At 40.3% G+C, this 14,676-nt stretch overlaps 1 protein-coding gene across 1 annotated transcript in view; it reads right to left on the bottom strand.

Annotated features, from left to right (window-relative positions):
* The window catches only part of PREP (prolyl endopeptidase), a 65,086-nt gene that overhangs the window by 13,928 nt on the left and 36,482 nt on the right, over positions 1-14,676 (bottom strand). The window contains exon 10 of the mRNA XM_079971639.1: positions 10,639-10,742. Coding sequence (XP_079827765.1) covers positions 10,639-10,742 — 104 coding nt within the window. The remainder of the gene's footprint in view (positions 1-10,638; positions 10,743-14,676) is intronic.

Genomic DNA, 14,676 nt, shown 5'->3' with positions numbered 1-14,676 from the left:
AAAAAATCTGACAGAAATCCTGCAGCGAAGGCATAGAATAAAGTTTTTTTTTTCATTGTTGCTTAACCAAGCAAGGAAAATAGTTTAATTCCCTCAACAAATATCAAATGTCAAAAAGGTTTGATGCAAAGTGGGTTAATCAAAAGCTTTTGAAGGCAGCCCTTTTATTGAACTTCTATTCTTTTTGAGTTTTTGCAGAGCACACTGAAGATCAGTGAGCATTCTTTCTACTTTTTGAAAAGGTGTCTCATTGAATGCATTACTAGGAAACCTGAGAAATTAAAGTCAGATCCCTTTCATTAAAGTAGCCCTTAATGCCAGAACGCGCCATGATGCAGGCAATTATTGAAACAACAGTCGATAGCAAAGGGGAAAGTGTCAAAGGAGAACGATATAACTGACACACACAGAAGTCTTTGCAATATAAATAATGGATGTCGTTTAAACTGTGGCTTGGAATCTTGATCCCCTTCTTCCTCCCCACCCCAGTATCTTCTCACCTCTGACACTGAGTGCTCTTAACAGTTTCCCAGCTGGAAGCTACAACAATTGAATGAATGTGCTAATACCTTTTAGCATCTTCTCCATATCACAAGAGACCAACCAGCCCAGTAGTGTCAACCTTGGCTGCCAGTGACACTCCAAAGCCTCTTATGCAGAGATAATTCCTACCCCTCCTACCTGAAACATACTTATACAGTGGTACCTCGAGTTAAGTACTTAATTCATTCCAGAGGTCCATTATTAACCTGAAACTGTTCTTAACCTGAAGCACCACTTTAGCTAATGGGGCCTCCCGCTGCCACCACGCTGCCGGAGCACAATTTCTGTTCTCATCCTGAAGCAAAGTTCTTAACCCGAGGTACTATTTCTGGGTTAGCAGAGTCTGTAACCTGGAGCGTATGTAACCCGAGGTACCACTGTACTGTATAGTTTCCATTCCTAGCTGGGGATCAGATATAAGCAAGTCAACTTGCCAAAAAGGATACAGTGAAGGTGCAAGCCAGATGTCAATAGACAGGGGGTTTCCAAGGGTGCTGTCATACTAAAAGATCTACAGCGGTACCTGTAGATCTGTAATTTGTAATTTGTAATTTGTTCTGGAGGGCCATTCTTAACCTGAAACTGTTCTTAACCTGAAGCACCACTTTAGCTAATGGGGCCTCCTGCTGCTGCCACTGTACTCATCCTGAAGCAAAGTTCTTAACCCGAGGTACTATTTCTGGGTTAGCGGAGTGTGTAACCTGAAGCGTCTGTAACCCGTGGTGCCACTGTATTTCATACAAGCACGGAGCAAGTTAGTAAGGGGCATCTGTAGCAGTGCCAGTTCCTCAGGTCAAAGTGGTTGAGTGGGCATGCATGCGGTAAAGATGTGATCACAAGCAAACTGGTCCCAAGGTGTTAAGGGCTTTATACACCAGTAGTAACACCTTGAACTTGGCCCAGTAGCAGACTGGCAACCAATGCAGGTATCTGAGCAGGGGTGTTAAATGCTGACAGGGTTTCACTCCTGTTAACAAACATGCTACAGCATTCTGCACTAACAGAAGCTTCCAGTTCAAGCACATCCAGTTGTGGTTTCTGCTCTCCAGGAGCTTCTCCTTTAATTAGTTATGCTTAAAAAAAAAAAAATCTCTTTAAATCACTCTTTGTTTCAAGAACCATCACAATCTTTTTCTTGAAAAAGTGATTTTGTTGTCAGCCTATTTATTAGATTTTATAGTAGCTGCTGCCAAGAAGAACATCAGTCTATGACAATGGAGGCCACCTATGGCTTATGATCATTAATCTTAGGAGTGGGAAAGGGAAATAGGAGTTGTCTTGAGATTAATAACGACTTTTTTCTGCAGTCACCCTACTTTGTAAGTTTCATGAGAGATGCTTCAAGGACAAAGCAGTAACAATTAGCCTGAGGAAGGTGACTGACTCTGAATAACTCATAGGCACATTTCTCACAGCTCAAGTTAGTAAATTCCCCAGGTGAAACTGAAAGCAAACATCCCTGTAATAAAATTGCCCAGTGCTTTATACTAAAAAAACTGCTCTGTACAAAAAAAAAGGGGGGGGGGAATGGCTACAAGCAAACAACGTCAGGCTGTAAGAAATAACAGGACAACAATAAAAATAATAACTTCCACCCTTGATCAAAGCTAATTCTACCACAAAGTTGCAAAACTCATCCCATATTTCATTTAATTTTTCATGCTGAAAGTAGAAACACTGAATGGGTATCCAAAAAAGCTGTCCCATTTGCAAAAGTACATCTGCTTATGCCACAGAACCGCCCCCCCCCTTCTCTCCATTTATCCCCAAATATGCTCTGGATGGTTGTGGGGGAAGCCCAGAACAACTGTGGGGGGAGGAAGTTCCATTGTGTAAACAGAAATCCTTGTAGGAACAGGACAACTTCACAGGATACAAACCACTGGCAACACCATGAAATCTCTACACGTTTTAAACGTCTAGCTACAACTGAATGGGAGATCATCGCAGTTACATGTAAGAGGTGTTTTTGCAAAGAAATAACCTTTGAGTCCTGTAAGTTTTTATTTTATACGCTATGCATTCTACCATCTATATGAAGTCACTGGGTTATGTCATTCTGGGATTTGAAGCGAGGCCATCAGTATGCAGATGACATCCAGCTCTTATTTCTCCTTGTCATCAGAGTTAGGCAAAGCTGTGGTTTTTGCTGAACCAATGCCGGGATTTGGTTAGAGGCTGGATGAGCCAATAAACTTAAGCTGAATCCTGTCAAGATGGAGGAAGTCATAGAATCATAGAATCATATAGTTGGAAGAGACCACAAGGGCCATTGAGTCCAACCCCCTGCCAAGCAGGAAACACCATCAGAGCACTCCTGACATATGGTTGTCAAGCCCTGCCTAGTTCTGGAAAGCCCTAAACACAGCCTTCCCCAACCTGAGGTTTTGGACTACAATTCCCATCAGCCTAAGAGAGAAGGCAGGTGGTACTCAAGATTCCTTAATTACAACATGGCTTCATTATTGTTTTACATTTTTTTGTGAACCATGTAGAGAACATAGTTGTCTATAGATGCCTACTCATAAATTGAAGGCATTCTTAAGACATTCAATAAACTGTTTATGCACAGTACGATATAAGCATAAATAGAACTCTTTCAAGTACAGGATTATATTAACTATGCAGGGAACTGACATCTATAAACACTTTGTAAGCAGCTGGGACAAATGATTGGAACTTGAGTTGCTCTGCTAAACAAAGACTGTTACTTTCCAATTAAGATCTAATTTCAAAACCCAAAAAGCTTTTAATTTACTTTAACAGGCATAAATAACCCTTCTGAGCATATCACCTTTCTTTATTAAGGAAGCACTGTTATGCTAGATTCTAACGCTAATTTAATACTGTTTGTTGGATTGGCATAACACTACTGAACTCAGTTCAAAGAAGCCCATCTATAATTTATCTTCTCTTAAAGAAAGATCTCTAATGGGATTTGCAACGTAATACATTACTTCTCCCATCCAGAATGGAACCACACACCTTAACCCCAACCAAGACAAAGACCTTTTCGTTGACCAAATTATAATTGAGGACCCCATTTCTGCACTGCTCAGAGGCGTAGCTGTCCCAAGATGGCTCTTTCTGTCCCTCAAACTAGGGAAGAAGGTTATCTTTCCCTGGCTCCACATTTCCTAAAACTACTTTTAGATGGATTTTGATAATGTGTGTTAGTTTAAATGTGGCATCCAAGTTGTGAAAACCAATTCAAAAGAAACCCCTAACAACATACTACATTATGTCACTCAGACAAACCATACTGTCGAGGTGAAACTTTTTCCTCTAAAATTGAGAACCAAGGTGATATTCTAGCTACATTTACACCGATATGTTTTTGGCGCTGGTTTCAGAACAGTCTGGATTCACCCTCCTTCAGTTTGCATGGAACAAAGTGAACTCACAGTGATGCACTCAAGTTTTCAACTACTGAATTCTAATTCTAATTCCAAGTACAAACTACTAATCATGTTCATAATAGTCAATGACATCATAACTCTAGCATCATTTTTTCAAGAGTTCTTTTCTGGCTCAGATTTTAATCCATGCTGGTGAGCATCTCACTCTACCCATCTCATTCCTGAATGTTGTCATGTCAGAATCCCAGGTACCTGGGAGCCTCACATACAATTTCCAGGGTTCCTTTGAAGGCTTCTTGTGCTTAGGATGCAGTTAATCCTTTGGATTTGGCTTGCAGGGGAAGTGGAAGAGGAAGGGAGTCTAATTCTGAACTGAGGTGTATACACCCTCAGAGCGGATCCTCAGAGTAAGCAACAAGGCTTTCATTCCAGCTTATATAAAAAGACATCATAGGGCAGGAATTGACAATATATGCCAAAACATCTGGAGGGTATCACAACTCCCATTAGCCTCAGTGAGCATAGTCAATTGTCAGGGATTATGGGAGTTGTAGCCCAAAATATATGGAGGGCACCACATGGGTTATCCTATGCCTAGAGCAATATTCCTAATTACCCAGATGCCCATCAGCAAGTGTTTTGTTCTGCCACTTTTATGAAACATTTTGAACTGTCAAACAAAATAAATTGAGATCCACTTGCTAATGTAAGAGGAAATAATTCTTCTCTATCTTGGGAATATGTGAAATAATGTGTTGATTGTTAACTCACAAAGGCAAGATCAATCTGTATTCCTAGATCAATGTTTGTGTTAGCTGCAAAACCTACAATTAAAAAGGATAAAAGTTTTACCCATGTTCCATTTCAGAAATGATACTGGAGGGGGAAGAAAGGACAAATAGACTTTATCCTTCCCATGAGTAAAGATGAACTCAATTACTTACAGTAAAACTCAAAATACATCTTTATTCAGAGTACTTTAAAGACTGGAAAAACTTTCATTTAAATTGCCATTAAAAAGCTTTTCCTGCGTAGTAAGCAATTTGTAGAGCAATAGGATCAATGGGTATGGATTGAAGCAGATCTCCTTCCATTCAGGGCGGTCTTTTAACAAGCGGCATCTGAAGGTTTGGAATGAAGCCTCAGATTGCAACGTCCTCATCCATCAGTCAAGATCTCCACTACTCACTGGAAACAAGTTGGAAATTGGAAATACTACCCGAACTATCACAACATATTGCATGCAGGTATGCAGCCCAACATTACCTGTTCACAAAAGTGCTCTGACATCTCATCTGCAATGCAGGATAAGCAGATTCATACTTTTAAAGCAGCACAGAAGAGTGAAGTTTGGTGGGTACAACTCCTTATGCAACAATAAGAGAAGCTGTACATGCTGATATTATCTGTATCCTCCATTTTATCTGGGCACCCCAAGCCTCAAGATGTTTGAAAAGAAAACCACGTTCAACAACAATTCATGAAGAGACCAGTCCTTCCTTACTTTCAATTTGGGCTGCAAGCCTCCAGGGGTTTTTACTGGTATTTGTTTTAAAACAATGGTCTTATTTGTACATAAGGGCAAGGAATGGTCCAAAACAAACCCGCGGCTCAACTGCATCCCTCTCTCCTTCCTGTGCTGCACTTGGAAGAAGCAAACCAGTCATCTTCTTTTGCATTATGTGCAGATGAGTGTTTATGATTTGCTAGTCTCTAAACAAACCATGAATGGAAGCCAAAGTGTCTTGTTTGCTTTATTGCTTGTGGTTTGAAGGAAACAAACCGCAAATGCCATTTGCCAAACCAGCACTCTGGTTCCTTTCCTACTGGCCTGGCAGTTGGTGCAGGGAGGAGAGGGGCAGGCACCAAGGAACAGCATGCATCAGTAAACTGTATGCTTAAGAGTAAACCATCCATTTATGACTTACCATGGTTTATGGCTTAATGCTATGTGTGAACCAGTTCCCTGGCACAGACTTGGAAGTCGTAGCACTGCTTGAAGAAATATGAATAGGAAAACTACGTTCACAGGTCTTGTCTATGTTCACAGGTCTTCCCCAGAAAAAGGAACAGGCAACAGCAAGAAAAGAGTAGGCTAAGAAGCCGGAATTGGGGAAGAAGAGAAAGAAAAAAACCCACCAACCAATAAATTTTCTTCTAGAGAAAACTTATTTCTTGTTCCTGTGCTAGCAAAACACTCAGCACACACTAAGAGGCAAAGCCTTCTGTATTTTTCACCAAGGCCAACAAGAGAAGATAACATCCCAACTGTTCCCAAATGGATGGAAGTAGCACTACGCTGAAAGTACTCACAATCTTTTTTCTTTTTTTGCACACATTTTCAGCATTGCTGAAAAGCATGCCTTCCTCTAGTGACTTGCATTATTTTAGATTGCCCTCAGTTTCACTTGCCCCCCTCAGTGATGGCTAAATCTAATTGGCCGCACAGCATTATTAGAGTGCATAATCTCCAATGGATAGGATCATCCACAGGACTAATTAAGGCTGATTGGAGCATCAGTAACAGCTTGGGAAAAAATTCTCTGAAGAAGTAGCTGAACTGGAGATATGATAGGCCGAGCAGGATTGAGAGGGGGGAAAGAGGTGAATTTTGGCAGAGAAAAACGTTTCTCACTATAACAATTAATTTCTACTTGAAAACTACCATATTTGGCAGAACTCCAGAGAGCAAGCCTGAGCATACAGGGCAGCATCCTAAACCTGCATTCATAATAACTATTACTAGAATTTGAGCCATATCTCAAAGGTAGAGCAACTGCTTTGCATGCAGAAGGTGAAGGTTCAAACACTAGCATTCTTCAGGTAGGACAGGGGAAGAACCACGTCTGAAACCTTTGTGAGCCACTTGCAGTCAATGTAGACAACGTAGGAGACATACACCAGTATAAGGCAGCTTCCTATGTAAAACCAGACCACTTGTTTGAGGGGGGCAACCAATAATTATAAGTTGGCTAAAAATAAATTAGCAGATGCCTATTACTTAAGGCTATAGGTAACCATTTCACTCTAAAAGGTACAGTTGAAACACCAACAGAAAACAATTTAATAATAATAATAATAATAATAATAATAATAATAATAATAATAATACTTTTATTATTTGTATTCATGCCCCAGCCACTCTGGGCAGCTCCCAACAGAACTTCCTAAAGAACAGAGCAAGGCACAGCTCTTCTGAAACATGAATATTTTCAGTCATCTTAAGGGTGATGCTCATTAGCAAGATTGCAGAACCACTGAACATGCCAATTTTGAATCCCAGTAGACCATTTATTTGGAAAGATATTAGGAAAAAGAACCCTCAATATATTCTCCCTTAAAAATTGTGATCTGAATCTCTTATTTTCCCCCATAAGGGCAATCAGGAACTTGGTTAGTACATTTTTTTAAATGGAAAAAAGATTTTCATTTAAAAAAAGTTTGCACATTTAATACTCACAAAGTGTCACACCAGTAAGGATAGCATGATCCAAGAATGGTGTGGGAAGATATCTAATTGTGAAGAAATTTCTCTTACAAACTGCCAATTAAATTCAGTTCTGACTCATCCTCAACCTTGTCAAGATTACCACATCTGTACCCGATACAATTCTGTGTAAGGGGCAAAGATTATTTTAATCTCGTTTCTACTCCTGAATAAACAAATATTCCAGTCTACATTGTTAAATGTAGTAAGAAAGGAGCTATACTAAGTTCACTATACAACCCAGACCTTTCAGAGGGTTTCCCATAGGCATCTAGTTTACCACTGTGAGAACAGAATGCTAGATCAGACGGGCCTTTGGTTTGATCTAGCAGGTCTCTGATATTCTTATATTTTCACAATATGGCCCTTAATCTATGCTATTCCTTAGAATACACTGTCATGCAACTTTCCTTTAAATAGAAGTTCACAACTGCCCAGACAAATTCCTGGAGCCTATCATTTTGTATCTGTTTAACTGGCATTAAGAGCAATTGAACTGGTCTCAACCACACCGTTTCAGCAACTGTAATCTTGGCCTGCCAAAATAAATGTACTGAATTCTGAACTGGAACAGCTGGAGGTGTAATCTATGATGAAATATCACTCTAGGGTATAAATATGATGAGCACAGGGCTCATCACAAGGGCTGAAAATGCATAGCTTTTACCTAAAGAAACATATGAATGATTTACAATACCAAACAGGAAAGCTCAATTAAACAGAACCGTGCGAACTTGTCTCTGTCCCTACATAAACTTAAGGAGGAAAACAGTGTTAATAATGGGGAGTAGGGGACTAGTATTCAAAGGCCTGGCTGGCTTGTCTCTTTAAGCCACATTTAAGCTTAACAGTAGTTAAAAGGAGAACATGGTTTGGCTTAGCATTACAGCTGAACTCAGGTTCATGGTTTGTTGCTCAAAAAACAACACAAACCGCCCCCATCCCCCCCCCCCCACAACTGGCAATGCATGCAAAATCTTCTGCAAAACACTTTGCAGGACCCAATGATCAGAATAGCCCCTTGCAAAGCGAGGCCAAACCGTCAGCTAACTTGGATCTTGCAAAGTGATTTTGGGCATTTCAAGACCCAAATATCAGTTCATTGTTGGTGCTTTGAATGTTGGTTGGATTTGTGACATAAAGTGGATGGACACACCCAACAGTCGAATCTGGTTTACTGGGGATGCTCCACTGTTTATATCTAGCTCCCCATCCCTGCCACAGCAGGTAAAGCCAAACAGTTCTCTCAGTTGCTTTCTTCTACCCAGATGAAAGAACAAAAACATCAACAACAAACCAACCACCACCCAGCCACAAAATCCAATCATATTTGAGAATAATTTGTTCAAATTATACATTTGTGTTTAATCTACTCTCAGTGCTTTATGGAAGAGTGATGCCAATTCTGTACACGCATACACATATTCAAAGATTTTCTGAGCGTTCAAATAACAGACATCAACATAAAACAGAATCACAGTACATCTTTTAATCTTTACTAATATATGCCATGCTAGCAATGATGGGCTTAATTGTGCTTATCAGAAATACTATGTCTCAATAATACTGTGTGTTCTAGCAACATGAGTATATTGTTAGTCCTATTAGAGATACCTAGTTTAATGTACTGAAAACAGCCTAGCCATAAAAATGTTGACATTGCACATCAGTGATGACTTTAAAGCTTCAGTCAAAAAGACAGAACTATTGGTTCCTTTTTAAAAACAAATCTCAAAGAACTGATGTTGAATTCTTCAAACGTTTGCGTAGTTTTAACACTGGAACTTGAGGCAAGTACAGAAATGATTTTAGATTCTACAAACATTTTCCACCTAAAATTCCCATTAGCTTTTCCTCCCACTGAAACACTTTAATTACACGGGTATTTGAATTCAATTACTGTCATCTCACTGAATGTAGGAACACTGTATACTTATTAAGGTTACACACCCATGTCCTTTTTACAAAAACACAAGATGGGTCACAAAAGTGCATGTACACAGTATGCTTGTATTAAGGAACAATGGTGGCACCTTTGATAATCTCTCTTGCCCATCTGTCTGCAGTGGAATCGTAAGATGGGTGGCTGCAGTCTCTCCGTCCCTGACCTAGTCCAGCACCCCATTCTCACAGTACCCAACCAGGTGCTTCCAGACAAGCTCACAAATAGACATGGAGGCAAGGCCCTCTTCCTACTGTCTCCTTTCTCCCCTCCAGCAAGGAGCAGTCAATGGCCTGTGGCATCATGAAGGTTCTTTTCAGCCATCATGGCTGAGAGCCACTGACAAGTGGAACTTGCATGAAAATGTTGCTATGGATTCTCATTCTAAAATAATTTCACCTATGCAAGGATTCAGCCAGTAAGCCTTCTCCTAAGAGCTGAAGGAACTGTGGGGCGCAGAGAAAGATGGGCAGCCTAATTTCCCTGGGTGGGCAATTGACTCCAACTGGGGAGGGGGATAGTGAGAATTTCAGGTGGAGGGCAACAGAAGGATGTTAATAAGCGAAAAAAGAGGGGATGGTACCCATACTGTTACGTTAGCGCAATGACTTTTCAGCTACCACCATGTAACTTCCTGACCTCCTTCGCTCCCTGCAGGCCTTATGTCTCTGTCCCATCTACTCCAGAGAGTTGGGGAAGCTCCTAGAGCAGATTTAGGGGTGTCAGAGGAAGAGTGAGGAAGTTACAATGCACAGCTTAAAAGCTGCTGCAGCAGCCTAACCGTTCAGTTGGATACTGCCCTGTGTCAGGAAGGGAACAGAAGGAAGGAGCAGTCCAAGCTGCTGGGGAAGGTGGAAACGGAAAGTAGACTCAGGGTCCCTCTGGCACTGGCACTGTTGAAATTCCAAGTAAATGCTTCAAATTCAGTACCTGTTCTCAAGGAGTCTCACCAGATTCCCTTTTAAGTCACTACAATTGGCTAGGGACACTTGAGATTAAACTCTTAGGATAGTAAAGCATGACTCATAGCAAACACCAGCTACTGTTATTAACACCACAGAATCACAAAGTATGGACTTTAGGGTGTCTGCCCAGGTGGCACATTCATTTTCACAGGGTACTGTCACCATCATCATGAGATCAAAATGTCCTGTCAATTAATGGGCTCCATCCTGTAACTATACTTGTAAGGGTGCAAAATCGACCAAAAGATAAATTCAAATCAATTGTAACCAACAGCAACTCTTGTCAGCCTTTTACAGCAGTTAATTAGAATCTGTAAGAAAGGATCACTGCTCTTTACTCACCTGAACTGTTTGGTAAGCTGAAGGATCAAATCCTTTCACTGTGACCTCTCGGAAAACTCTTGGCTCCAGTTCTTCTTTGGTCAGATCACAGTGGTAGATAATACCTGAAAACGTGATTCAAGTTGGTCACTCACTGATTTCGTGCCTCTTCAATGAACAGAATTCACAAGAGTCTGTAGCTATTATTGGTATACCAACGAACAGGCTGTATAAGCAATCAAGCATCACCCTACAATACTCACGTGTGTGTGTTTGTGTGCATGTGTGTGCGCGCACGCACGCACGCGCGCATGCGCACACGCACACGCACACACACACACACACACGAAGCTTTGAAAATACATAATTTATCAAGGCTTAACTTTTTAGCTGATGCAAAGTCTTTCCCCGTGGACCTAGTTGATGAATTCTGCTAGAAATCTTGCATTTCAAAAAGTAGCTCAAATTTTCCTTTCTTTCTTTATAATTAAATGGTAGTTGAAACACTCGTCTCCCCTCTAGAAAGCCCCAAGGCGTTCTGGCTTTTGCATATGATGCACTTAGGAATCAACACTTTGTATCCTCACCATCAAGTAATATCACCTTTAATCTTCCTTGGCCTCATATAACGAAAGGCTTTGAAATGGGATGCTATGTTTTTAATGACATACCCTGCAAAAAGTGAGTAGAGCACACCTTTGAAATTTCCTGATATGCCATTAAATGTACACTCAGTTGTGACCTTTCATCTTGCTGTAGAATTCTTAGCTGACTGATCTTTCCCTGCTCAGCCCTCCAAACTAAGTCAACATTTTCCTATTTCCTACAACATAGTGAAGCATTAGCTATGGTTTAATGTGGTCTGCGAACACAGCTGGTATCTACTCTTTGTGTTTAATTGCCCGAACAGTGATATGTCACATAGTGAATAAGCTGCCTTTTTATTTTTATTTTGTTCTGAACACAAAACTGGGCAGAGTGTATTGTGCTACAAGTATGACAGAACTGCTCATCAAAATAGTGTCTGACACACAGTCAGCTCCGATTCAGCAGGCTTTTCAATTGCCAAAGTTTAACAGTAAGTTCAAGGCAATGTACGGGGATCCAGCAAAGACACAGATTGTTAGGGATCAAAAATGCCTTGCTACATTTTTGCATACTTTGGGGGGGATTATGCACTGCAAATGTAATCCTGGACTCCTATTCTTCCTTTTTTAGTAATTTCTAAACTTGCTGTACATGGACATTTCTCCTTGAAATAAATTCCATTTGCTCACAAGGCTCTCACAGTCGAATGTACTTAATACTTGTCTGCATAAAGTGAGCTTTACATGAATAAAGAATGATTAAAAATACTCTTTTAAAGTAAGGCCAATTTTGTAATTGCTTTCCTTATTAATGGCCCTTCCTTAAATCACAAACAAATGAAGAGTAAACTAACCATTTCAACAAAAGCGTTCTACCATTTACAATGGTTAGAGTGTTGGACTGTGGTTTGGGAGACCAGGGTTTGAATCCCCGCTCAGCCATGAAGCTCACTGGCTTTGGGCCAGTCACCACCTCTTAGTCTAAGCTACCTCACAGGATTGTTGTGAGGATGAAATGGGGAAGAAGAGAACCATGTACATGGAATATAAAGGTGGTAAATAAAAATAAATAACTGAATTTAGATTCATAACCCACATTTCCTTTTTTTAATATATATATATATATATATATATATATGCTTTTACAGAAGATAAAAAACATCAAGAAAAAAAGGAGAAAATTAAAAATAGAAATTCCAGCTTTTAAATTGATATTTGCAAGACTTTCTTTCCTCACTTCCTCCCGCCTCCCTTTTTTGTGTTCCCCTTTACTCAATCAAATACAGCAAATCCTTACCCACTTTCAAAGCTCATTTCTGATTATTAAAATCTTTCTATTATGTCTCCAATCCTTCCTCCTTATGTTTAAACACCTTTAACATATTATTTACTTTTGATATAATATAACTTTAGTCTTTCACCTTTTTTCAATTACATTTTTACATAGTTTTTAAACCTGTATCACTAATGCCATATTATTTTTATATCCAACATCATTTTAACATTCATAAACTTTGCAGTGTTTCTGCAGATAATCTTTAAACTTCTTCCAGTCCTCTTCCACCGCTTCTTCTCCCAGGTCTCGGATTCTGCCAGTCATTTCTGCCATCTCCATGTAGTCTATTACTTGCATCTGCCATTCTTCCAGGGTGGGCAAATCTTGTGTCTTCCAATACTTTGCGATAAGTATTCTTGCTGCTGTTGTCGCATACATAAAAAACGTTCTATCTGTCTTTAACACCAATTGGCCGACTATACCCAAGAGAAAGGCCTCTGGTTTCTTAAGGAAGGTATATTTAAAAACCTTTTTCAGTTCATTATATATCATCTCCCAGAAAGCCTTAATCTTCGGGCACGTCCACCAAAGGTGAAAGAAAGTACCCTCGGTTTCTTTACATTTCCAACATTTATTATCAGGCAGGTGATAAATTTTAGCAAGCTTGACTGGGGTCATGTACCACCTATAAATCATTTTCATAATATTCTCTCTTAGGGCATTACATGCCGTGAATTTCATACCGGTGGTCCACAACTTTTCCCAGTCAGCAAACAAAATGTTATGACCTATGTCCTGTGCCCATTTAATCATGGCTGATTTAACTGTTTCATCCTGAGTGTTCCATTTCAAAAGCAAGTTATACATTCTTGAAAGAATCTTAGTTTTAGGTTCTAACAGTTCTGTCTCCAGTTTCGATTTTTCCACCTGGAAGCCCAATTTCTTATCCAAATTATAGGCCTCTCTTATTTGATAATAGTGAAGCCAATCTCGCACTTTGTCTTTTAATTTCTCAAAACTCTGCAAATTCATTTTGTCTCCTTCCTGTTCTAATATCTCCCAATACTTCGGCCATTTGGCCTGCATATTGAGTCTTCTCAGAGCCTTAGCTTCCATAGGTGACAACCATAACCCACATTTCCTGAGGGGCCCGAGGAGGGTATACCTGTAAGCAATAAGCCAACCACCCCAGACCTACTTCATCTAGCTTCTCCAGTCTGTAGCTTTGCAAACTGCCCTGGAAACAGGATGGATGGGTGGCATTAAAAATACTTCCATTCTCATACAATTGGTTTCCCCTTAGCAGAGCTGAGCTTAATAGGTCAACAGCAGAGGTTTTTGGCACAGACGTCAGTGATGGGCATTCCTGTTTAGAACATGCTGCGTCATTCTGCATTTGTCCTCTTTTTTATTATATGCTGGGCTTGTGTTTAGTCATCTGCCCAGTTGAGGAGGGAAGGGTCACAGACAGTGGGAAACAAGAGAACAACTAACTTAGGACATTACTAGGTGCAGCATACTCAATGGCTGTTTCAGTTTCCATCTTGGAGAGGAAAGAATGGGAGTGCTGAAAGTTGGGAGGGATAGACAGCCAACAATGAATTATTATGTGCAATCAGTGGCGTTGTTAGAGTCCTAGATCACCTGTCCACCTCCCCCTGCACCTTTCCCCCTTTAAAATCACAATATAACATACTTTTTACTTTCTTTATAGGGTGTCCTGTAAGGTATGATCCCAGGGTAGACCCCAACCACTTTCTTCCAAGGGAATGTGGCCCTAGACCCTGAAATGGGTGCCCATCTTTGTCCACAAGACCATAATTAAGGAAAACTGGCTTTCAACTACAGTGGTACCTCGGGTTAAGAACTTAATTCGTTCTGGAGGTCTGTTCTTAACCTGAAACTGTTCTTAACCTGAAGCACCACTTTAGCTAATGGGGCCTCCTGATGCCGCTGCGCCGCCCCTGCACGATTTCTATTCTCATCCTGAAGCAAAGTTCTTAACCCGAGGTAATATTTCTGGGTTAGAGAAGTCTGTAACCTGAAGCGTATGTAACCTAAAGCGTATGTAACCCGAGGTACCACTGTAATATCTTGTTGCTAATACAGTTCCTTTCTTGCACTTTCATTTCTCACTGCTGCAGTGATTTTCACACAGACTCATTTGTGTGTTGATGTATTTTGATTTTACAATGC

This window comes from Podarcis cretensis (assembly GCF_951804945.1).
Source record: "Podarcis cretensis genome assembly, chromosome: 3".
Classification (NCBI taxonomy): Eukaryota; Metazoa; Chordata; class Lepidosauria; order Squamata; family Lacertidae; genus Podarcis; species Podarcis cretensis.
Note: the sequence above shows the minus strand (reverse complement) of the source record. Positions and strands in the feature narration are given on the sequence as shown.